Source organism: Sceloporus undulatus, chromosome 6, assembly GCF_019175285.1.
Source record: "Sceloporus undulatus isolate JIND9_A2432 ecotype Alabama chromosome 6, SceUnd_v1.1, whole genome shotgun sequence".
Taxonomy (NCBI): domain Eukaryota; kingdom Metazoa; phylum Chordata; class Lepidosauria; order Squamata; family Phrynosomatidae; genus Sceloporus; species Sceloporus undulatus.
In genome coordinates, this window is record NC_056527.1 from 95,714,558 (window position 1) to 95,740,475 (window position 25,918).

The 25,918-nt window shown below is 43.8% G+C and overlaps 2 protein-coding genes across 6 annotated transcripts in view; one reads left to right on the forward strand and one right to left on the reverse strand.

Moving 5' to 3' along the window:
• The window catches only part of PDK2 (pyruvate dehydrogenase kinase 2), a 27,748-nt gene extending 16,924 nt beyond the window's left edge, over window positions 1-10,824 (forward strand). For 2 of the 4 annotated variants that reach the window (XM_042472022.1, XM_042472020.1), the window contains 6 exons: window positions 1,290-1,316; window positions 3,965-4,041; window positions 5,893-5,991; window positions 6,230-6,337; window positions 7,397-7,510; window positions 8,253-10,824. In XM_042472022.1, the coding sequence (XP_042327956.1) occupies window positions 1,290-1,316; window positions 3,965-4,041; window positions 5,893-5,991; window positions 6,230-6,337; window positions 7,397-7,510; window positions 8,253-8,393 (566 nt within the window). In that variant the 3' untranslated portion in view covers window positions 8,394-10,824. The remainder of the gene's footprint in view (window positions 1-1,289; window positions 1,317-3,964; window positions 4,042-5,892; window positions 5,992-6,229; window positions 6,338-7,396; window positions 7,511-8,252) is intronic. The other 2 variants (XM_042472023.1, XM_042472021.1) reach the window with 1 other exon arrangement.
• Window positions 10,825-15,089: 4,265 nt separating this feature from the next.
• Window positions 15,090-25,918, reverse strand: part of SAMD14 (sterile alpha motif domain containing 14) — a 31,343-nt gene continuing 20,514 nt past the window's right edge. For both annotated transcript variants that reach the window (XM_042473430.1, XM_042473431.1), the window contains exons 4-10: window positions 25,379-25,688; window positions 22,969-23,056; window positions 22,486-22,560; window positions 20,948-21,107; window positions 18,784-18,903; window positions 18,027-18,182; window positions 15,090-16,169 (exon numbers count right to left, since the gene is read on the reverse strand). In XM_042473430.1, coding sequence (XP_042329364.1) covers window positions 16,014-16,169; window positions 18,027-18,182; window positions 18,784-18,903; window positions 20,948-21,107; window positions 22,486-22,560; window positions 22,969-23,056; window positions 25,379-25,688 — 1,065 coding nt within the window. In that variant the 3' untranslated portion in view covers window positions 15,090-16,013. The remainder of the gene's footprint in view (window positions 16,170-18,026; window positions 18,183-18,783; window positions 18,904-20,947; window positions 21,108-22,485; window positions 22,561-22,968; window positions 23,057-25,378; window positions 25,689-25,918) is intronic.

A 25,918-nucleotide genomic window follows, 5' to 3' on the forward strand; every position in this document is an offset into this window, starting at 1 on the left:
ATCTCTGGTAGTAAGATGACTGACTGTGTGTGTGTGTGTGTGTGTGTGTGTGTGTGTGTGTGTGTGTGTAATATATATATTTCTCCTTCTCTCCTTTCCGCCTGTAATTTATTTATGTAATAAAGCTGAAACCTCATAGAATGAGTTTGGAATATTCCTAACAGATATAACCTAGTTTCTGTGGATTTGGGAGGAGTGTGTGCACATGTTTATGAAAGAAAGAATGAAGGACATGGAGCCTTTGTATATGACTATCACCTGCATGTGAATAGACTGCCATTTTCTAGTTCATCCCATCCCACAGGACTAAAGGGTGGAGACAATATATTGAGTAGTATTTCAGTATGTGTTACATTTTAATCGTTTCCTTTCTTCAAGGTATTTATGTACATGGTCTTCCCCCCTCTGCTTATCTTCACAACAGCCCTATGAAATAGGCCCAGTTGTGAGGCGGTGGCTGATCCAAGATCATCCAATGAACTGCATAACTGAATGGAGACATAAAATATCCAGCTGTATTAACCCTTGACTTGAAGTCTTGCATTGTTGTTAATCTTGGTTCTAGCAACCCAATAATGCAGGTCTCTGTCTAGGTCACAAAAACAAATAGAGAGAAAGGCTATTATAGGTGCCCACAATGGAAATGGAACTTGAACCAGTTAGGTCTCTTCAGATCACAATCCATCTCCTGCCATAAACTTCGGCTCTTAGTACTATTTTAAAACTAAAGCAGCTGGAGTTCCCAAAATGGTTTATAATCCTTCTTTATTAACAAAAGTCTAATAATTATGGGCTGTCTTTTTTGTACCCTTAATCATATGTTTGAAACAGTACAGCGAACAGTTGGTGCTGTTTACCAGTTTCATACCACCTTCTGAAACCTAGCTCCAAGTGACAAGATTTTCCTTTTGTTACGGTGTGTTCACATAAGAAAGACAGAGAGAAAAATCATGGGGGAAGTTCCACCATTTATGTTTTGTTTGGTAATTACAAGTTACTATTGTGGTTAAGGTATATTATTTTATTTTGGGATGGCTCACTGATCACCCCATTTCTGTTCAAAGGGCTGGAGGAACTGCCATTACAACATGACCTCTTGGATTCAAGGCTGGCAGATGTCCCAAGTGTTTTGGCCTAAATCTAATTTATAGTCCTGACTAGATCTGAATCAACAGAATAGACATTACGTTTCAAAGGGGCTTTTTAAAATAAAAATAAAAAACAAGCTCCGTCATTTGACTTTCTAGAGTCACTGTTAGCCTCATTTATGTTTCCCTCCTTTGATTCAGCCACTGGAACCAGACCCCCATGGCTTAGTAAGTAGAAAAATGGATGATTTGACAAGCAGCTGGCATATCTTTAGCATTGTGGCTTGACACCTACAGCTTTACTAGAATCCAGGCTTCATCCCTTAACGCATTTCAAAGGGAAGAACATCAGCTCCTGCACCTTTGACAGCAGCATGACATGGAGACTGAGACTAGGATTGCTCTTGACCTCACTACTTTTCTGGGACTGGAAGTCTAGTTAATGGAAAAGTTAAACAAGATTATTATGCTTTTTTCCCATCTGGGCTTGGAATAGTTTACAGTAGAGATGAGGCATGTGCAGCTCATGGGTCATAGGGTTCAGAGCCCATTTTTGTGTCCCAAGATGCTTGATTTGCCTCACCTCATTTTTTCTGCCAAAACATTTCTGGCTCAGCTAGTTCAGCCTCTGCTAACATGGGTGTATCTGAGGGTCATGCCATCAATCTATAGTGACTTTGGCCTCTGCCACTAGGCAGATGGGCTTTGAAGTCCTTGTTGGCATTATAGTCGAACGTTAACAGCTGTCTAGTGGCATGAAAGAATTAATTTGTATTAATGACCTTGCTAGATACCTTTTATATTAGCTTTGCAGTCTGAGACTGAGAAAAGATATGAAGGCTGAGAACAGACGGAGAGTGAATTCCTCTCTGGCTATACTGCTTGCATGGTTTTCAAAAATATCAAGAGGCGCCGGAGATGAGCCATGCTTGTGTATTTTGATTATTTGCTTCTGCATTACATAACCTTTGGAAATCTATCTTCCAGTAATTCAATTACTGACCAAAATATTGGGTAGAATTTGTTTGGGGACCAATTCTACTGTTAGGGCATGATAGACCCCATCAATGAAAGGGCTAGAAAGCTTTTCTGCTTTAGGCCATCTGCTGCAACATTTGTGACCAATAATGTTTATGCTATAGCAGTAACCTGTGTATTCAGTATTCAGCACCAACTGAACTTTTGGGGAGGAACTACAGCCAATTCTAGAATAAGAAGTCATTTGCCATGATTTTACCAGCTTAAATGGTTTGTGTAGGATAAATCTTACAATGACAGTTAACTGAGAAGGGGAGGCAGGACCTCCAGCTTCAGCCTCTGAATAGCAATCGCTGGGGATCAAGAGTGGAGAGTGCTGTTGTATTCTTATGGACTTTCCTTCAGGGATTCGGATTGGCTGCTGACAACCAAATGTACTGTAGAACCAGATGGGCCTTTGACCATGCTGACTGGGGAATTTTGGGACTTGCAGTTTAAAATAACTTTTTAGAGTTCTGATCTTTGGTCTGATACAGCAGGGCTCCTTGGCTTAAATGCATTTGTTAGTCTCAAATGGAGCCAACCCTGGTAAGTCAGTAGTTATGTACATTCATTCCATTGATTAATTGAGTCTACTTTATTAACATTTGGATTTGGATCATAATGTGTTTTTATGTCAATAAGCCCTCATTGCCCAAGTGGATCTTTCCACTCCACAAGTTCAGTTTCCAAAAGGGGAGAACACATTGTCTACTCACAAATGTAATGCAAAGTCTCAAGCCAGAGAAATGGTTGCCCTCTCTCACTTCATGAATTTATATACAGTAAATCCTTTCTTTCCCCTTGCTTTATGTCAGCTACATGAGCTCAAAGTTCTAGAAGAACTGGAATTCCATGGGGGCATTAAGATTTTAGTAGGGGAGAAAGTAACTCTGGGAAGGGAGAGAGTGAGTACTGGTTGGTTTTTCAGAGGAGGAGGAGGATTTAGGAAGTGTGGTAGAAAGGCAGTCCAGACACGGCAACAAAATGTGTACATGGATTCTAGGGTTGAATATGAACCCGCAAAATGTCCTTTTGAGCTCCCAGATAATAAGAAAGCCAGATTTAGGAGTCATGGAATTATCTTGGAGAATGAGGAAATGTGAAGACACCCTGATCCTTGTGAGACCTTCTTCGCCTAGATCAGCAGCTACATCAGTGATCTAGTGAATCCATGGTCACAAGATCAGGGGGCTGGTACTTTATAATTAGTGAGGATGAGGTCATTATTGGCCACCACCATCCTTCAACTTACCTGGTGCCTCTGAAACTTAAATCCTTAAATCCTCACAGTAGCTGGAGGAAAATAATTATTTTCCCAGCACAAATATATTTTCTATCATTCATCTCTGTTGAAGAGTATTTTGGAGTAGCTTCATTTTGAATAGGCAATTAGGAGCCATTAGGTTTACCAAAGGACTGTTCTCTGGAAATCACTATATCTAAAACTGGTTTATTGATAGAGATCAACAGAGTTGATTTTTGGACTTCCCTTGAGGGCATGGCATTGTAATCATGATGAAACAGAGCACATCAAAATATGGCAATTCCCCACTGACTTAGGTATCCTGCTATTTGGCATGGAGGAGTGGAGATATGCTCTTTTGCAGGAAGGGGCAGACGTGGGGCATTGCATCTGATCTGTCTAATGTGATCACAAGCATGGGTCGTAATATTTGGCTAAATATCTGATAGTTCTGAAAATCACCCCATAGTCCAATGGTGCTGCATCTGGAGGGGGTGCACAGGTAAGTGGAGCATGGGTGACTTGCATGTGGCAGGCTGACAGAAGAATGCAGGAAGTGACTATCAAATAGTGGCTGACATACTCTTAATGATCTCTCTTCTCTCGCTTCTAGCTAACCAGCCTGACCAGTCCATCCACATGGTTTATGTCCCATCTCACTTGTACCACATGCTCTTTGAACTGTTCAAGGTAATCCTCCATTTGGCACTGAGAGTCTCTTTCCTTCACTGAACCTTGACTCTGGGTAATCCAGGTCAGAAATCAGAGCTGTAATGATGGATTCATTGTGGAGGTATGAGATCAAGAGCAGAGCTTCAGAGAGTTACAATTTTTGGACTAGAGTTCTCAGAATCCTTCAGCCAGGGTGGCCATTGGTTGGAGATTCTGGGAATAGTAGTCCATAAAAGTAACTATGTATTCCAAGCTGTGGTCAAGAGTGTTGCTACTCGCTGATAGGGAAAGAAGGGGCAGTGAAAAATCTGTGCATGCTGTACTGGGACACTGTCATCTTATCTCCCTATATGAGCTTGTCTGAGTTTTAACATCTTCCAGGGAGGGATTTCTCTGTCACTGTTTCTTCTCTTTCGCTGTCACAGGCACACCTGTTGAGAGCATAGGAGAAGGCCTTCTTAGTGGCTCCTCCCATAATATGGGAGCTTGGGTCCAGGTTATTTGATGGACCATCTCCCTTTATGAGCCCACTAAAGTGTTCAGATCATCTAGAGAGGCCTTTCTGTCTTTCCTATCACCCTTTCAGGCTTGTTTAATGGGAACTTGGGAGAGGGCCTTCTCGGTGGCTGCTTCCAGGCTCCGGAACACCCTCTCTAAAGAGGCCAGGATGGCCGCACCCCTGCTCTTCTTTCAGCAGCAGTAAAAACATTTTTGTGCTGCAGGCTTTTTCAAATTGATGCGGGTTGGGCTTTTAAATGCTTTGCAAGTCAGTGGTCAAGGTTTGTATACAGTTTTTAATACATTTTAATATTTGTAATATGTAATTGTTTTAACTATTTAAATTTTCCCATTTGCAACTGTAGTCCCTTAGGCTGCTTGCATTAAAAACACTTCCACAAAACAGACCTAGTACAGTTCTGATGAAGTGAAGTCTTAGTAAATGTAGAAATAAAGAAGCCAGCATACAGATAGCTGTGGATTGTTATTTATGACCGTAAGAGATTATGCCCAGATGTCTGGTGAGTCCTAGGTCTTTTGAAGGGTGGACAGCAGACTGCTGACACCAGTTACCTTAAAAGGAACTTCCAGACTGAGAAGCAAATCTGTGAGGTTCTAGTTGGGGTAGAAATGCAAAACTGTTCTTCTACTTCATAATCCAGAACTTGAAAAATTGCTTTGAAAAATAATTTAAAGGTAATGTTTAAAACCTACTATAATAGTCACTTCTAGTTAAGAAAATCTAAAACTATAAGATGCACCTCTTTACTACAATACATACTCTTCTTCTGGATATCATATTGTTGCATTAACACACACGCACACACCCAGAGCAAAAGGCTACCACATGGGCCACAGCACCAGCCACTTTACCATGGGATATTAATCTTCCACATGTTATTTAGGGCAGAGTCCGTAACTATAAAGGTTATAGTTGCATCATACAAGGAGTGCAGGTACCCCTCATTACATTATGATGGCAATATAATTCCATTATGCTTTAGGTATGGAGAAAGGGTATTTATGACAAGTAACCTGCAACAAGTTATTTCCCAGCACTGGGAGAACCTTCCTAGTATTAACAAGGTATTGTATTATTGTACAGAGACTTATTTAGGCAGCTGGGCTGTTCTTTGCAGGAAGTAGTTGGTTATTTGTCTTGGACACTGTAGTTGTATCTTGCATTGGAAAGGAAGAATTGATGGTAGATGAGATGACCTTACAAGTCCCTTCCAAATCTTTTATGATTCATTATTGCAAGAAGGAAGTATGTCATGGATCTAGTTGGTATAGGGGTGTCTGATTAGGTGAATTTTCTGAAGAGCCTACCTTTACATGTCTTTTTTTTCCTTGTCTGTCATTGTCTTCCAGAATGCCATGAGGGCTACTGTCGAAAGCCATGAGTCCAGCCCCACATTGCCACCCATCAAAGTGATGGTGGCATTGGGGCATGAGGATCTCTCTATCAGGGTGAGTGGAATGGTGTAAATCAAAGAGATACACTCCTGCTGATGGATAGCTTCCAAGGCCTCTTTGTGCTGTCTCTTATAATGCTTTATTTTTAAACTGGACTTGGATCAGATTACTCTTCAGACAGAGTACTGTGTTCAAACAGAGGATTGTTCTCTATAAAGCAGGCCATGTGGCCACCCTGCCCACCTCCCATCTATACTGAACACATTTTATTTTTCCTCCCATGATGGGGCAGATGAGTGACCGAGGAGGTGGAGTCCCTCTCCGGAAGATTGAACGACTCTTCAGCTACATGTATTCCACAGCACCCAAACCAGAGCTGGGCACCGGTGGGACACCCTTGGTAGGTACTAACTGGACCAAAAAGGTGGAGTGATCAGGCTGTCTCAAATCACAACCAAATCAGAAGGAGAGATGGCAGCAATGGCAAGAGAGCAATTAATAGATATTAGGAGGAATGTTCTATAGCTGGGATGGAAACACACACACCGGATGTTTTTGCAGTATTGGGTGCCCCATGCCACTGCTGGATTTGGAGAGCTGATGCCGAGTTTCAGCAACACAGCAGTATGACTAACAACAGATCTTTTTCCTACTCTGACATGGTGCTGAAGAACTTATTTTAGTAAGTAGGGGTGCATCTACACTTAGAAGTAATGCAGTTTAACACCACTTTGAGTATTTAGCTCCATTTTGTGAAATCCTGGGATTTGTAGTTTTGCAAGGTGTTGAGCTGTCTCTGGCAAGGAGTGGTGGTGCCTCACAAAATTACAAATCCAGAAATCTGTAGAATAGAGCCATAGCAGTTAATATGTTGTCAAACTGCATTATTTCTACAGTGTAGGTGTACCCCAAGTTTGCGTTTTGGGAAAAAGTCAAATCCTACCATGTCTTATCCATTTTCAGTCGACAATGCAGGGCAGTCTGCAGTGGGTCCCAGGGCAGATGTTTTTCCCCAGACCCATCCAAGTTGCCCACCAGGTCTCCAGGCTGAATTAGTTAAGAGACTCTTAGGAAGGATATAGAGCCAGCATGGCATAGTGGTTTGAGTGTTAGACTATGACTCTGGAAACCAGGGTTCAATTCCCTGCTCAGCCATGAAACCCACTGGATGACCTTTGCCAGGTTACATACTCTCAGCCTCAGGGGAAGGCAATGACAAGCCGCCTCTGGACAAATCTTGCAGAGAAACCACCACAATAGGTTTATTTTAGGATTGCCATGTCAGAAATGACTTTAAGGCACACAACAACAACAGGAAAAACATACAACATTGTGCTTGGGATAGTGATGGAAAGGATGAGTAAACACAATACCATTTGGTTTGGAAAAACAGGCACAACCAGTTTTGGACAAATATACAACCATGTTATCTCTGTCATTTCCCTCTTGCTAAAACCAGGCTGGCTTTGGCTATGGACTGCCTATTTCCAGACTCTATGCCAAGTATTTCCAAGGAGATCTTCAGCTCTTCTCAATGGAGGGCTTTGGGACAGATGCTGTTGTCTACTTGAAAGTGAGTTGGTGTCTTGTTCCTCCCCTTCCCTGCCACTACCAGAAGTGAATTCATGATGTGATCAATTGCTTCAGTATCTCTTAACCCCACCAGAAAATATTCCTTTGCCAATTCTCACCTGAAATGTTTTTGTACCCTTCATTTAAATTAGTTTGTCCTTCATGGACAAAGCTGCAAAAGGACAGAATCTTAGTTTCTGACCATCTTGATTTAATTCAAAGACATGGACAGAGTCTGGAAAAGTTACTTGTTTGAACTACAGCTGTCAGAATTTCCAGAATTTTCTAACCAATCTGGCCTCTGGGGAATTTGGGAAGCTGCAGTATCTAACAAGCTCTGGTTATAGGTATATTTTTCACACATTGATTTGTGCAGTTCACCGTATTTCTGTAACCTTTCCACATTGACTAAACTGTTTTTCTACATATATTTTCAGTCCCATGCATTTTGCGATTTGTATTATAAAATGTGCTGATTGTTTTGTGTTCATTTTCTCAGAAATACTGTTTAAGCCTCACAAATGTGCAGATTACTGAGGCATGGTGCTTTTCTTCTCAGTTAAGAGGAGAGTCTCCATTTGGGTTAAGGCTCTCCACATGATTCTGTCTTTCAGGAAACCAACTTCCCTGTGTCTGACAGAAATGTTCAGAAAGGGTGGGTGGGGATCAAGTGTTCTCTTTTGTTTCCCATTTAGTCACACTTTTGTTCATGGTGCATCCTAAATGGATTTGTACTTTTCCAGGCCTTGTCAACGGACTCTGTGGAGAGGCTTCCAGTATACAACAAGTCAGCTTGGCGCCACTACCAAACCATCCAGGAAGCTGATGACTGGTGTGTGCCCAGTACAGAACCGAAGAACACTTCCACTTATCGGGTGACTTAAGCCAAGCTTTTGTTTGCTAGAGAGAAGGGCTTATGCCCTGCTCCAAAATGGAGGCACCAAACTTTGATGAGGGGATGGAGAGAGAGAGAGAGAGAGAGACAAACAGTCATCACCAGCACAAATCCACTATGTGTTGTGACTTCTCTTCTCAACAAACGTTTCTTGTTGGCTGGCCTGGCCAGTGCACCAGCCATACGGAAGCCTGATTACTTTTTCAGTTTTGTTTTTGAGAGTAATTGTTCGTCATATCATCAAAGTCCTGCATGGAACCTTTCCTTCTTAACCCACCCAACTCCTCCAGCCACATCCAACAACTTGGACTTTGTCTTCCAAGGGTCATTTTTTAAAAAGTCATATTTAGTGTTTGCTCACACCACCTTTTCTTATTCATGGACCATATAATGGAGAGACTTTAGACCTTGAAGGGCTGGGCAATAACCTTTTGAAAGGAATTAGATGATTCTATAGGAGAAATTGAAGTCAGAAGCTGACCTGTTTTGACCTGGTTGTGTTAACATTTCCTGATCTAGACGTTCTGGCTGCAAAGCAGCAACATCTAGAATGTTCTGGCTGCAAAGCAGCAAATATGACACATCATATGCAGTTGGATGTGCTCCTTGCAAAGAGCAGGCAGGTCATCAAAAACCAAGGGCCTTGGATTTTTTTGGCGACGGCAGGGGGGAAGAGTTGATTGTCAGCACCAGGAGAGAAAAATGGTGCTTGGGTATTCTTGCATCTTTATACGTTTCCCAGCACATGTGTGACTCTTCCAAGTTAGAATCATCATGAAAACTGAACATTTTAGTAGGGTGGGAGTTTAAAAAGTGCAATAAATAATGCTGGTGAAGTTCAAATGGAATTGTTTTGACCAGTGCTGACGCAATCTACTAACTTTCTTATTTGGGATTTTCTCTCCCAGCTCATCTGTCCCATGGGCAGAAAGGGCTGTTTTAACTGGCAGTCCTCAGCAGCTTAGTGAGATTTGTGTTTGATTGTCAATCATAGTGCTTCTCTCTGTAGCAAGGTGTGTCTTGCTCTTTGTACCCCAGAAATTGGCAGCAAGGGAGCAGAAATTCATCCCCACAATCATAGTCTTGTCATGAAAGGCGTGATGTGGATGGGTTGGCCTTACAATAGTGAAGTCCTTTGTGACTGTATAGATGTTGCACAGATCAGCTGATCTCTTTGTAGTGAGGATGGTACACCCACCCTTGAGAAAACATGGAGAAGAAGAAATGGCTAGGTAGAAGCTGAACTTGGAAAAGTAGACTACTTGCACTGCAGCTTCCAGAATCCCCAAGCCAGCATGACCAGGCTTGTTGGGGAATTGGGCCTAGTTCTCTTGGTTGGGATGAAGGATTGAGAAAGGAGTGTTGAGGACTCCCTTCTTACCCTTCAGCTGTAGCAGAGTAAGTGAGCAGTGTGTGTGTATGTGTGTATTCTGGTACCATTTACTTCCAGCATTAGCAAAAGAACTGCCAAGGAGCTGTTTGTAGAAGTATCACAGAGCATCCAATACAGGGGTGTGCAACTGCATGGGGACTGGGGCTGATTCTACCTCCTGCAGGATGTATCCCCCCATGGTAACTACAAATAACTATGGATTCCTCTGTAGTCCCTCTCAAAATTATGACATATCATGTCACATCCTGTCATCATTTTGAGAGGGACTGCAGGGGAGAACAAATATTTGAGGATGGCACCAGTTCCTGGGCAGCTTGTGAGAATGGAAATATTTTTGCATGTGTATGAGGGGTTTTCTGTCTTATTTGGGGGCAGAAAGTGCCCAAAAAAAACCCCATCAAACATTTGAATGCAAATGTAGAGAGCTTGGCACAACTGGTGGGGGCATTTGAGACCTGCATAACTAGTTTCCAGGGGCTGCATGTCACCTACCACCTGCCCTGTGCCCACCCTGACAAAGTGGGAGGCACTGAGACTGCAGAACCACATTAATGTCAGCTTTCTCAGCTGTTGTTATTTTTCTGTCTTCCCCACACTTCCCACTCCAGTGGCTCTTGCTAGGACCTTTCTCAAAGCAGGTGGAATTGGAAAGGTGTATGAACAGATGTGACCCCTGGAGTGGGGAATGCAGTTATTTTCTGATTCCATCCATTTCCTATCCTTCTAGTAGGCATCATGTCCCTAAATCCTTCAGGCCATGGCATCTGTACCTATCTGTCTGCTTTGCCATCCTGAGCAATTCAAAACCAGCCTTTTTTCATCTCTCTCTCCCATCCCTCCATGTCCCACCAGCATGTTCTTGAATTGTCTGGAAAATCTCCATGTACATATAAATACATATATTTTTATTCTCTGAGTGGAACCACAGACATGTTCAAGACACAAGTGCTGCCACAGTATTCTTTACTCACTGGTTGGTTAAGAGAAAAAAAAAAAGCAATTAAAGAACCATGAAACTTGAAACCTATCTCTGTTTGTCTGGTTTGTTTAAACTGGTTGCGGAATTAACTTCATTTCAGGTTGTTGTTTTCTTTTTAAAATTCATTGCCCCATCTATACTAGCTTGTAGGGAAATAATAGTTTAGTGGAGTGTGTTCTGCTTTTCTATTGAGCCTCAGCTTCGAGATTGTCCCTGAAGGCATGCCTTCCTATGGTGAGGAAAGGAAAGAATGGGGGAGGCAATTCTTACCATAGAGAAGTAGCTGGTCTCAGCTTGGTCAGGAGGGAGAAATGAGGGTGCATTTTCAAATAGAGTGCACTGACCTTTTCCTTCCCCAAGAGATCAGAACAGCTATATCTTCATAGTCTGAATTGCCTCCTTCCCTTCCCTGCCAGTAAGTGACAGCTTAGGGACCCCCCTCCTAGGGCTTGACAGCTGCATGGCAGTGGGAGGTTTTTGGATGGAATGCAAGAGCAAAAGAATATACTTCTGTGTGCTGCTGAAAAGGGACTTACACATATGTATGCTGCAGTTAGATGCACACATGTCATCTACAGGATGGCCAATGAATGACTCATCTCATTTGGCCTTTAGTTTGCTGACTGTACATGAATGTCACTGAGACTCAAATTACTGCTGTTACTATTTTCTTCATTCCACTCCCTGTGAAGAAACATAGCAGCCTTTCCATAATCCTTTGCATGAAGAGAGAGAAAGTGTTGTGAAAAGCCCCCCCCCCCCCCCAGTTTTGTTTAAGGAGTGCCGATCTGTCTCAGGCCTCTGGACAAATGGGGGTACTTTTACTGCAAGGTATGGGATGGCTTCAGGCCAACCCTTCGGTAACTAGAAGCATGCTTAGAACTTATATCTACCAGCAAAGTGGCAGCACAGGCCAGAATCCTGTATGGCTCATCGTGGTCTCATATTTCCTCACATAAAACTACACTACAGTTAACCATGCACCATCCCCTTGACTTGCTGTAGACTTGAGCAGGTCTGCTGGTGTCTTGTAAGTCTCATTCATACGGATGCCGTAAGTCGAAGCCAACTTAATGGCAACCAACAACAACAATGCCACTAACAGGATGCCAGCCTGAAGTACAGTGGGTTCTTGGTATCCGCTGAGGACCCCCTGTGGATACCAAAATCCATGGATGCTAAAGTCCCATTAAATACAGTGCCATAGTAAAATGAGTTCCCTTTTATAAAATGGCAAAATCAAGGTTTGCTTATTGGAATTTATATTTTTAGGAATATTTTCAATCTGTGAATGTTTGAATCCATGGACAAAAAATCCATTTTTTCCTTGCTTGAATTTCTTGGTAGCGAGGTTAGAAAAGAGCACCCAGTCGTGGCACGTTTTCCCATACTGATACATTGATGCAACGTTTCAAAACTGGGAATGTCTTTGGGAGGACCTTCTCCTTTCCTGTCCTTTTCTCCCTGAGTCTCAAGTACACTTTGCAAGGCCAGCGGGAGGCATGTGAGACGCAATGTTCCCAGGCAGGGGTGCTGCCTCACCTCCTGTGACTGCCAATGCCAAGGTGTGTCCGGTGTTCGGTTGACTGCTGGAACTGACTGCTTTGCTGTCTGAGCTTGATCCTGTCTCAGCAACTTTGGCTCCTGTTCTCCAGACTAAAAGGTGCTTTGAGGACACCTCTTAGGGTGACTTCAAACTCTGGATTGTCACATGTATGGCATTCCCTCCTCCCTTTTCCCCCAGCTGAAGATGCCATCACAATGTGTTTTGAGAATGCCTTTGTAACTAAGCATAGAACTGGGTGACAGTTCCCTGTAAAATAGCATGCCCTTCTTTTTGAAGCAAAAAGATCCCATCCAGATTCTCCCCGAGGATAAAAATGGATCCCACCTGCAATAGCCTACATGAATAAAATCTCTAATGAGACTGTGATGTTCAGTCTCTTTCTGTTTTAAGAACTTGGCAATGCTTGAGTGACATCACAACACCGCAACAACGTCACTGTGGGCGTCAAAGAAAGTCGTCAGCCCTTATAAAAACACACACATTAAATAAGTTGCCTGGCTGCCACCCACACTGTTTCCCACTCTAAAAATAAATCAGTCTGGATTTCACACTTTGCTGAGTGGGAAGCAGCCTGTCCTTGTCTGTTCATAAGCAAGCTGAAGAACAGTGCAGACACAAAAGCTTTGGGTATAACGCTCTTGGGTGTGATTCAGCAGAGACTTGAAGGGACAAAATGGTTAATGCCAGGAAGGGAATTGCTTGCAGTGTTAAGAGGTTCCCACAAACAAACAAACAGGTTTCTAACTCTTATGTTTCAGTAATCATTTTTGAAGATGCAATGCTGCTAATGTTAGGAACAAGGCATGTCTGAGCAACTTCACAATTTGCTTATTTGTGCAAACACACACAAAAAAACCTGTTTACTCCCAAATTATTTTGTTTCCCTCCCACACACACACACACACACACGTTTCCCTCCCAACTATATCATCCAGTTAGTCTGATACCAATACCAGGATAGAATTTGGATCAGATAATTAAACAGAGTCTGCTAACATCTTGAAGGCAATTCCATAATCACAAAAATTCAATATGGATTTCAGAGAACAAGTCATGCCAGACTAATCTGATCTCTTTTTTTGATAAAATTACCAGTTTGATAGTCAAAGGGAATGCCGTAGATATAGTATATCTTGATTTCAGTAAGGCTTTTGACAAGGTTCCCCATGACATTCTTGCAAACAGGCTTGTAAAATGTGGGCTAGACAAGGTATCTGTTACATGGATTTGTAATTGGTTGACTGGCTGAACCCAAAGGGTGCTCAACAATGGCGGGGTACAGACCGCCGCTTTGCAGCGGTCTGGCGCCGCCGCCAGAAGGTCCGCGGGGGAGCCGGAGCCTTCAGACGGCCCGACTCCCGCGCGGACCGAAAAAAGAAGCTCCAAAATGGAGCTTCTTTTTGCGTCGCATTTGCGACGTAGCGAGGCGCCAGGGGCGCGCTCGCTACGTCAGCAGCGGCGCGACGCGTCTGGACACTGTGCGTCCGATACGCAAAGATGGCGGCGCCCATGTAGAAAGGGCGCCGCCATCTTGTACGCATTGACTACGTATTAGGGTTAGGGGGGTGCGGAAGCACCGCCCCTTCCTAACCCTAATACGTATTCAATACGTATTTTTTGGCGGTTTGTAACCCGCCAATGGCTCCTTTTTATCCTGGAGAGAAGGGACCAGTGCTATTCAACATCTTTATCAATGACTTGGATGCCAGAATTAAAATTCAGAATGACTTGAATAGACTAGAAAGCCGGGCCAAAGCCAACAAAATGAAATTCAATATGGAGAAATGTAAGGTACTGCACTTAGGGCGGAAAAACGAAATGCATAGATATAGGATGGGGGACACCTGGCTGAACGAAACTACGTGTGAAAGGGATTTAGGAGTACAAGCAGACCACAAGATGAATATGAGTCAACAGTGTGATGCGGCAGCTAAAAAGGCCAATGCAATTTTAGGCTGCATCAATAGAACTATAGTGTCTAGATCAAGGGAAGTAATAGTTCCACTCTATTCTGTTTTGGTCAGACCCCACCTGGAATATTGTGTCCAGTTCTGGGCACCACAATTCAAAAAGGACATTGAGAAACTGGAGCGTGTCCAAACGAGGGCAACTAAAATGGTGAAAGGTCTGGAAACCATACCCTATGAGGAATGACTCAGGGAGCTGGGGATGTTCAGCCTGGAGAAGAGAAGGTTAAGAGGTGATATGATAGCCCTGTTTAAATACTTGAAGGGATGTCATATTGAGGAGGGAGCAAGCTTGTTTTCTGCTGCTCCAGAGAGTAGAACCCGGAGCAATGGATGCAAGCTTCAGGAAAAGAGATTCCACCTCAACATTAGGAGGAACTTCCTGACAGTCAGGACTGTTCAACAGTGGAACAAACTCTCTTGGAGTGTAGTGGAGTCTCCTTCCTTAGAGGTCTCAGAATCAAAATAGCCCTCATTTTATAGGTAAACAGAACAATTTCACATTTAGCAAAGAGATCTGCTTTAGCTCTTAGACATCTCAGATAGCGAACTGGTGGAGTTATTCCTTAAGAGCAAGCCATAAACATATATGTGTATGGGTTTTGGGTTTTCTTTGTTCATTAGTGTCCAATCTCCCACCCACCCATCTACCCACACTCCGATTCCACAGAAGATGGTCCTAAGGAGAAAGGTAAATGATCTTGCCATGCTTTTCAATCCAGGAGAGAAGAGGCAGGGAAGAGGGGAAACCCTCTGCCATGTTCACATGTTTCCAGCTCCTTTCCTTCAGTGCAAAAATTGTACCCTAGAAACGGTTTCAAACTGCTTTTTATTCCATTGTGATCTGTTGTGTATCATCTAACATCTGCGGCTCTCTCTCACAAGCACTCATATAGTTCTTCTCATCTCAGCAATAGGCAGGCAGACTAGCTTCTCCCTCCCTCCATCCCACCCACTTCACCCAACAGGTAGGTCTGGAAGGGTTACACCTGATGCAGAAAGTATTTGGGAGGGAAGTGGCAGAAGGGAGTGCATGGAATTCTGTTGGGAGATGCTGTGTGTCTGGATGCGCACATGTGTTTGTGTGCTTGTGTATCTGTGGTTTGTGTCTTGTGAGGCAGCTGTGGTTCCCACCCACCCCACCCACCCTGCTGTGGCTTGTAGGAATGGGACAGTGTGACAAGACACCTAATTGGCACACGGGTGAACACATCTAGGCCTTTTCAAGCGGAATGGCATCATCTAGAGGAGCAGGGTTAAAAGGGAAGTCCAGAGGTGTGATCTGAAGGTTTTCACAGGAAGTAGCATCGGTGTACATTTTTACTACCACCCTCCGCACGCCACACCTGGAGTGGGAGGGGGATGGCTTGCTGGCCCACCAAAAGTGCAGCTGGACAGTCCAGGCGCTGCAGGGCAGAGGTGCCATTTTGCAGAGGCATCACTCTCTCTGTCCCTGCAGTCCATCCAGCTGTTATGGTTTGTTTTTGGCTCTTGCAACCATCTCTGGCCTCACAACAAGTTCATCCTTGCTGTATGTGCCCCACTCAACCCATAATCTTCCACAGGCTGTGGTGTGCATCTCATTCCCCCCACCCACCCTCTCCTGGCTGTAGACTGTCCATCCCCCTCAACCCTAGTGATGCTCCACAAGGTGAAAGGGGAAAGGGTGTAAGCCATGGGCCCTGGGAAATGCTTATCCCCATCTAACTCTTCTTCTGGTCCTGGTCCTTCTTCTTCTGTTTCTCCTTCTGCTTCTCCACCTTTTCCTGAGCTTTCCTTTCCTTCTCAACAGCTGCGTTCAGCTCCTTCAGCTTCCTCTTCAGAAGAGATCGATCATGAGAGTTGCTGACACCAAGAGCCTGAAGCGTAGAGGGAAGAGAATCAAGAACATTCAGGAGCTTCTATCCCCCAGGCATTCCTATCCCTTCATTTTGGTTGGCCCCCAGCTCAGTGGTACAGCCCATATTTTGTACCCAGAAGGTCCCAGGTTCAAACTGTGTCAGGAAGAGCCTGCATACATAGTAAGACCAGTCCTGAAGCCCAGGCATAGGCTGCAGGAGAACACTTACAGACAGTCACCTGCTACTCTGTCTATTGAGAAAGATGTGGGATGGATGAAACTGTCTCTAAGACCCTGGCTCCACATCTGGGAGGCTCTGGCTGAATCTGAGCCTACCATAGAGCCACTGGAATCCCCCTCATTCCATGCCTGGTGGAGAGCTGAGGGGGGATCACATAAGTTTTTCTTTATGTCTCCATAGCCATCTTCCACTGAGGTCCACCAAGGAAGTCCCCATGGCTGCTTTAATAATTTCATGTCTGGTTATGGGGACATAGCCAGACTCTTTTATGGTTTCTCATCGGGTCCCCAGCAAGCACAGGACAGCTATGGGGAAGGGCCTTCATTGTCTGTGTAGTAGGTATGGGGTGAGGGTTCAATCGCTGTGGAAGGAGGAAGAGAAAATCAACCTCCAGTGCTACCCAAAATAGACACATACAGATTTTAGGTTAACTTATGCCTGCATATGCCACCAGCAGGAAATCAGCCAACATATGTCCAACAAATGTATGTATAAGTCTTTTTATTGTTATCATTACAGAGATTCTCATCCTCCAACTCCTCAAGGTCTCAGTGTTTCACTGCAATACACTCCTCCCCACCACACACACACTCCATCATTCAATGGTTGGTGGGAAAGAAAAGCACCTGGCTACATCCTCCATGACCTCCAAAGGAACCTGGATTCTCTGATTCCCCCTACTCTCCACCAGCCACTGAATGGCCATTGGGCAGGTGCAGGGTATCACAGTGAAAGGATGAGCCCTAGAGGTGATGAGACCCATAGCATCATTCTGTCTGTGGAACTTTACACTACTATCAGTCAGATAGGATCTCAGCCACTGATTCTAATGTATTTATAATAGTTATATGGACTATGGAATTTACCATCCCATTGACCATACTCAAGATGACGCTGAAGTGCAATTCTCAGCAGCACTAGCCAGCATAGCCAATGGTAAAGAGTTCTGGAAGTTACAGACCAACAGCATCTGTTGGCACAATGGTTAAATGCCTGTATTGCAGCCACTCACTCACAAACCACAAGGTTGTGAGTTCAATACCAGCCAAGGGCTCCAGGTTGACTCAACCTGGCATCCTTCTGTAGGTTGCTAAAATGAGTACCCAGCTTGTTGGAAGTAATTAGCTCACGCTTTGTAAACTGCTTAGTACATCGGTAAGTGGTATAAAAATGTATTTGCTATTGCTACTGTTTGGGTGATTCTTGATTTAGATTAAGAAATTTGGCACTAATTTAAACTACATTGTCAGTTAAATCTTAGGGAGAGCAGCATGGCCTTAGGGACTTAGAGGTTCAGTTTGCCCATGCTTGGTATAAAATGTGGCCTCCTATATTCCTAGGGTTCACTGAAAACATTTACATTCTCCAAGTGTTCTTGTTTGTTGTTGATGTTGTTGGAACAACAACAACATAAGTTGGAAATGACTTGAAGGCACACAACAAAAATAGAGCCTAAATATGTATGGATAATGAATAAATAAGTATTCTCTTCATCTGCCCACCTTCCACAAGCCTTCCAGAGGTTTATTAATCTGAAAACAACATGAGCCCAGCCATCTTTCCACTAGCAATTTCCCAAGCAGCACTGTCTCTGGACTGGATGGAAATTTCACCCTTTCCCTGGTCCTCCATTACCTTTAGTTTGGTTCCATCCAAAAGTAGCAACTGCTGGCCATCCACCTCTTGAGCAGCAAACTCAGCCATGTACTGTTCTAGGTTCAAGCTCTCCAGCCACTGACCCACTTTCTGACTGCTCCAGGTTGAAGCTGCACTCAGAGGCTCATCCAGGAACTTCAGAGAGGATGATGGAGTTGCAAGTGAAGGCATGTGTATGGAAGAATGCAAAAGAGTCTGATATTACAGGCTATTCTTGGGCTCTCTGAAACACAAACCTCTCTTCATTATTATCAGAACTGGGAGGTTGTGTGTGTTTAAACTACTTGGGATGCTCCTATACATGTAGGATGTAGCTGACTTTTTCCTTGTTAATCAGCCTGCAGAGCTTGTGAAAGTTACTTTTTGGACTATGATTCCCAGAATCCCCTCACCAGCATGACTACACAAGTTTCCTGAGGCCTGCTTGCAAGGAAGCACACAAAGGTTTGATAGTTCCACGTTGGGGAAGGTGTAAAACTCCATTGGCATCAATGGATTTTTTCTTCTTTTTTAGGCTGAATGTACTGCTTTAACTGTCATGGCTCCATCCTCAGGAATCCTGGGATTTGTAGTTTGTTGCGGCACAGAGCTCTCTGACAGAGAAGCCTAAGTGTCTCATAAAACTACAAATCCCAGAATTCCATAACATTGAGCCATGGTAGTTAAAGTGGAGTCAAACTGCATTAAATCTACAGTGTAGATGCATCCCTGCTCACTTGTTGGCCTGGGGACTTACCTCATCAGATGACTGTGACAGTGTGTGGTAGGGGTAGGAATACTTGGTCTCCGGAGGGGCTGAACTCAGAGTCTTGGGACTGCTGCTTGGAGGAGTGGAGTCATCACTCAAGGTGGATTCCTGTCAAAGATCAAGGAAACAGAGGAAGGTGAAGATTAATAAAACTGATTAAAGGGGCTAGGATGCATACCCTCCAACTTCCCTAATTTGACAGGAAAAGTTCCAATTAATCCTCTGTCATCCCACTTTTTAAAAATGCTTTTTAAATGATCCAGATTCTCTTTGGTCTCAGTTTACTTCAATTTGATGCAAATGGAGTTCAAAGTTGTTTGCCCTTAATTAACTCAGCAGGTAGGAGAGGAGGGTGGAGGCTTGACCTTCCCAGTAAAGGTAAAGTAATGGTTCTCCCTTGACAAGATTGTCTAGTCGTGTCCAACTGTAGGGGGAGGTGCTCATCTCCATTATTAAGCCGAAGAGCCAGCATTGTCAAACACTACTGTGATCATGTGGCCAGCTGTTACCTTCCCACTGAAGTAGTATCTATTTATCTACTTGCACTTTTACATGCTTTTGAACTGCTAGGTTGGCAGAAGCTGGGACAGATGATGCTCACTCCGTCACGCAGTGCCTGGGCCTCAAACTGCCGACCTACCAATCTTGCAATTATCAGTCAGCATCTTAACCACTGAGCCATTATATCCCTTCCCAGTAAGCTCAGGCAAAAACAAACTGCAGCAGCCTCTTCCAGATTGTGTGTTCTTCCTTATTAATAACTGTTGGCATCTTGAGGGCACTCTGATGTTGTTTGGCCACACATCTGCTTTTAATCTGTAAAACGTTGGAGGTATGAGGGTGACGAAATTACAGTAGGCAGACATGCTAGGTTGCTCCTGTCCTTTTAAGAGAGGCATGGTCTGCAGAAATCAGAAGAAGGCAAATGTAAATAAGGGAATGCTTCCAAACTCTACAAATTAGCAACCTTCCTCCTCTTCTCATCATCACCTCACATTGCTGAGAGCAGCAATGTCCTTAAAACAGCACCTGCCAGGTGTCCTAGAGAAGTAGGACATGTGAGTGATGATCTATAAAATGGCACCTGCCTACTCCCTGGAAGCCAGAAGTAATGGATGATTCAGAGGCACAGAGGAAAAGGGAAGATGTCTGAGGTATTGGGAAGTGGTGAGCAACTTGTGTGGGTCTGACAGCCAGTTTTCTGCCCTCCAACTGTACAGAAACTGTGAAGGTTATTCCTCAAACTCTTCAAAAGTTGAATTGATGCTCCTGGAAGCTTCTAAGAAACAGGAAAGGAAAATGGGGGGGGGGGGGGGAGATTTATTGGAGTAAACACTCATTTCATTCCCTGCATGGCTACACTCCTCAGATTCGCTCCTGTTTGCCTGGGGAAAAGTGGTCCAAGGTATCTTGAGTATGAAAACAGCATGGAGGGTACATGTGTAGAGGTGCATTTTGCCTACCTCTGGTCTAGTGTGGGAGGAATCAAAGGAAGGAAGAGGATTGCCTACCTCCCTAATTTATGCATGTGTGTGTGAGAAAGAAAGCACATAGATGCACATGACTGCACATCTATAAGAGCCTTTATGGGACAGGTGGAAAGGGAGGAAACATTATGGCATGTAGAAATGTATGTCTGTGATACCCAGCCTAGGTAATGCAAGACAACATGTTATGTTTCTGTGCATTTGTAAAGAAGCAGTGCAGGTACCATGATCACAGAGGTCAAGCCAATCAACATAATATATATCCCCTAGTTTGAGAAGAGGCAGAAGATTCTTTGTTACTAATAGAATCAGTGGCATCACCAGGGAGTGCGGACTGCACCAGGTGACACCCTAAGAGGGGTGACACCTCTGCTCCTCAAACATCTGCCTTTGGGCAGAAACAGGCTGTGGCATTTGTCTATGTCCCACTAAACTGCTCAAGAGATGGGTTGGGTGGGATGAGATTCAAAGGGAGGAGAAAGGAGAGGCTCCAGAATTTTTTTTGTTTTTTATTTTTGTAATTAAAATTTTATTTTTTAAAAAATATTCTTTAAAAGATGTCATTTTTACCAAATTTTCACTTTAAGCACATGAAACTATGTATACATAAATACATTTAGGCTGCATATGAGATTCTGTAATTTAAAAGTAGATGGATTTGTCACCTGTGAGGCAGATTTCTTGCGGCTGAAGGCCTCATTCTTGGGGGAAGAGATGGGGGACGCTGTGCTGCCCGAGGAGGCAGATCCTTTCCCGCTGTCAGTGAACCAGGAGAAAGGCATGAAAGGAGAAACAGAGGAACGGCTGGAGCCCTCCATCAGCTCCCTATAAGGGACAGCAAAGAACGGGCAGAAAGGAGTTAGTGAGCAGATCCTAGAACTAGTATGGTGTAATGGCTTCACTGTTGGACTAGAACTCTGGAAGACCAGGGTTCAAATCCTCATTCAGCCACAGAAACCTCACTGGGCAAGTCACACTCTCTCAGCCTCAGAAGAAGGCAATGGCAAACCCCCTCTGAAGAAATCTGGCCAAGAAAATGCAGAGATAGGTTCATTTTAGGGTTGCCATAATGATCTGAAGGCATGCAACAACAACGACAACAACATAAATCCTTGCAGTGGGAGGAGAATATCAATATCAATAGCAAGTACATTTCTATACCGCTTATCAGTGCACTTAAGCACTCCCTAAGCGGTTTACAAAGCGTAAGCTAATTGCTCCCAACCATCTGGGTACTCATTTTAGTGACCTTGGAAGACTGCAAGCCTGAGTCGAGCTTGAGCCCTTTGCTGATATTAAACTTGCAACCTTATGGTTTGTGAGTGAGTGGCTGCAGTACAGGCATTTAACCACTGCGCCACCATTTTTCACAAGTGAATGATTCAGTTGTGAAAAATGGCCAGAAACTGATTAGGTTCAACTGCTTTTATTGCAAGCTACCCAGAGATCTTATGATATAGGGTGGGATATAAATATTTTAACTATTTACAGCAACATGGTTTTAATGTATTTTTTTTATTTATTAACATCCATTGTTCTGCCAACAGGAGCCCCAAACTGACTCCCAATATAATAAAAAACCACAGCCTAAAACCAATCAGAACAATAAAAAATGTTTTAAAAAACCATACAATAAACTGAATGTTCACTTGCATCTTCATTTCTGCGTGTGAGAGCTTCAGACAATCAAATCATGATTGGACTTAGACACATAGTTAGCTCAAGACAATACCAAGATTGGGCTTATGCCAATGCTTGCAAGGCTTACAGTACCTGCCCCTCCACCCCACCCTAGTAATGGAGACACATTGGATTACAAAAGAAGGGTCCCTCTTGAGATGCAAATGGACATTACATTTCCTGGACTTTGAAAATCTCCCTATTGCCACATGGCCAGAAGGAGGAGGGGCCTGCCTGCAAAAGATATCCTCCCCAGCATAACATCTTTACTAAGGACTGAAACAACGTGTAGGCATCTGACTAATGTCACTATTTTTTTCTCTCTCTCCTGTTTGGTTTGTAACATCTTGCCCGATGAAGAAGCCCATGGAGCTTTGAAAGCTTGCAACAAGTATATTGTGCATTTTGGTTGGCCAAAACAGGTATCACTGATGCATTTTTGTTTGCATTTGTTAAATGGTCAGCACCCCTGCATATAAACTTTCAGGGTCCAGCAAAAAATTACTTGGGAGGAGGAGCTTACCTGCTGCCCATGGAAAGACGATTGCCCCCTTTCTCTTTCCTGCTTTTCCCGGAAGATGCTCTTCTGAGGGTGACCCTATGGATGATGAGCAAGACAATGAGGAGGACAAGGAAAAACTGGGTGCAGCTTGGAGATATGGAGAAGGCACATGGAGAAGGCCCATGAGGCCCATGGAAAGGATCCCAGGACAATGAAAAGGATGTGTTCCCCATCATATACAACTCCTTTATTAGTGTACAAAGTTATTTTGCAGCACTGTTGAGACTAACTGACAGAAAGAAGCTGGTAGCTTGAGTCTACTTCCTCAGATGCTTGGGGACTTAAAGAAGTAGCACGAAAACTCATGCTACCAGTTGCTTTTTTTCAGTTAGTCCCTAAGGTGCTACCCAATCCCTCTGCATGCTGATTTTCCAGACTAACATGGCTACGTCTTTGAATTCTACCTCTTTTTTTATTTCTTCCACAACTCCTTCAACAACTCACCCCAAATCCAGGAACTTTCGCCGAGTTTTCTTGTCAAGTCCAATAGTGGGGCTTGCAGGCTCTGGTGGACTCGTGTCCCGGCTGTCATCTGGAAAGGAAAGGAAGGCAGTGGGTTGGAGGGTTGAGGAATGGCAGTATTTTATTTAAAACGGGGGGGGGGGGGGGGGGGGGGGGGGGGTGGGGGGGATGCGTGAAGTTTGGGACCAATTCTCTCCTAGATCTACCATGGGGCAACATTCCTCCCACCCCCCGCAAGCCCAAATCCCCCCGTTTTCCTCACCAATATTTCTCAAAATAGCAACAGAAAATGGTGTCACTGATGCCATTTTGAGAGGGGCTCTAGAGGAAAATAGAAGTGTTTGGAGACAGGACAGAGTTCTGGGTTGCGTGTGGGGGTGAAGTGGGGATATTTTGTGTGTTTCCAGTGCATCTAGGGGGTTCTCTGTGTAGCTGAAGGCTTTCATGGCCGGCATCCATAGGTTTTTGTGGATTTTTCAGGCTATGTGGCCATATTCTAGACGAGTTTCTTCCTGACGTTTCACCAGCATCTGATAAAAAAGGAAGACCTAGGCTGCTGCCACACTGCATAATTAATGCAGTTTGATGCCACTTTAACTGTTTTTGCTCCATCGTGTGGAATCCTGGGATTTGTAATTTGTTGTGGCACCATAGCTCTCTGACAGAGAAGGCTAAATATCTCACAAAATGACAAATCCCAGAATTCCATAGCATTGAGCCATAACAGTTAAAATAGTGTCAAACCACATTAATTCTGCAGTGTTGATGCAACCTTATGTGCACACACATTATATTCAATGCACACATTATATTCAATGCACCAATCTTGTGGTAACTTATTTACATCTAAACTGTGAAGTTAAATGGATTTTTGCATTTAACATGGTTGTGGAAGTGTGTTTAATGCAAACAGCAGCCGGTGGGTGGGCAGAGGGGACATTTATTGGGATTGCAGCAGTTAGGGACAGGAGGCGGGGAAGCTTAATCCTTTCCTCCCCTGCTGTGATTTTGATTTTGTATTTCCGACAGACTTTCCATTTTAAGTCTGATAGGAGGGTGGAGTACACCGATCAAAGCAAAATGACAAATCAAAAATAGCACCCAAGATGCAAAAGAGAGGAGAAGGAAGCAATTCTGCCCTAGCCAATATCAGGTATAATAAGAATGAGAGCATCCATCTTCTAATAGCAGTGCAGAAGACAGAATGTCAACAGGTTCAGCTTCTCATGTCACTGGGCTGGGAGCTTGCAGATTTCTTCATGGTGTCAATCAGAGCTTGTAAAAGCTACTATGATTTCTGCAATCCTGGCAGGGAGATACTGGGAGTTGTAGTCCAAAAATAATAATGTTTCTTCAACTCTTATTGATTATGTTACTGTTACCTTTGCCCAAACCACCACTACATTTGCCCAAACCACTGTCAGGAACAACTGACTAATGGAGAGACACCCGAACCCATCATGAAAGACTCCCTCATTGAACTTTTGTGTTCATCCTAACAATATGCCATCCAGATAACTACCCTAATGGAATTGTCTGTTAAGTGTCCCTTATATGTGTTATTCTTTTAACTCATATCTTAAGCCTGTTTGAACATTTCATTATTGTTGTTGTTGTTGGTTACTTTGCCACTCTCTGCTTTCAGACTGTCTGACAGTTTCCAGGAGAAACACAGTAAGTTCTTTCAAAATGAGAACTTACATTTAATTTTAGTTTTCAGCCAGTACTTCAATGGAGAAATGAATGGTGGGTGTTGCTGTTGTTTTGCATTCTGGAACAAGAGTAGTCAACATATATTTTTTCTTTTCTTTTTATGGTGATGCATTGTACATGCTATAGTCGTCCCTCCACATTTGCAGCTTTGACTTTTGCAGATTTTATTATTTGTGGATTTGATTAATATGTTCTCTCTAGGAATCCCTAGGTTCTCTTGTGCAACTCTGCTGGATGCTGACCATAGAGTTGCACTGGAGGACCTAGAAATTCTGAGAGAAAACACTTTTCTAGGGATTTGTAGATCCTCAGCATAATTCTATTGTCAACCTCTGTCAGATGTTGACCACAGACCTGCACTGGAGCATCTAGAGATGCCTAGAAATAGGTTTTCTTAGTGGTATTTTATTTGCGACTTTTCCACTTTCACAGGGGTTCTGTACCCCTAATCCCACTGAATGTGGAGGGCTCACTGCAGAATCTTGCAATTAAAGAACTTTGCAGAGTAAAAGAAAAAGTAATGCTTTTGAGTGCTGATGTCCACCTTAGTAGAGCTATAAGTAGATCAGGCATCTCACAGGACTACCTGAAAGGTACATCCAGTAACATCCCAGGTTGTGATGCCAAGCCACATGCTTCTCCCACCACCACAACCCAGTGCCCCTGAGCCAGCAACTACCTTCACTGTGCCGCTCTCTGCGTGCATAGATGGGTGAACTGTCAGAGCTGGGGCAGGACTTGGGGGATGAACTGGTTGGGGTGCTGCCTAAGGCTTCCTGCGAGGAGGTGTTGGTTAGTGGTCGGTAACGGATGAAAGGCGATGAAGGTTGCTCTTCTTGCTCCAGGGACCTCCGGACTGTTGAGGTGTCAAAAGAGAACTCCCCAGTGCGAGTGAAGGGTGAGGAACCTGAGAGGGGTGAAGAGGCCTGGAAGGAGCCATGAAGAGGGGACCTCAGGCGATGGAGTGGGCTTCCACAGGTATCACCCGTCTGCAGGGGGGAAAAAAGCAGAGAGCAGGTAGAAAGTTGCCACTGTGCTTTGGAAATGTAATCTTGTGGACTCCCAGAAGTCGTCACTTTTCCAAGCTCTCGTTTACTGGTTGATGCATGCACATTAATATTAAGCAGGGTGCCCCCTCAGGAGAGATAGGAGGTGATCTTGGCTATTTTGAACTACAATGAGCCCTTGGTATCCGCTGGCATTTGGTTCCAAGACCCTC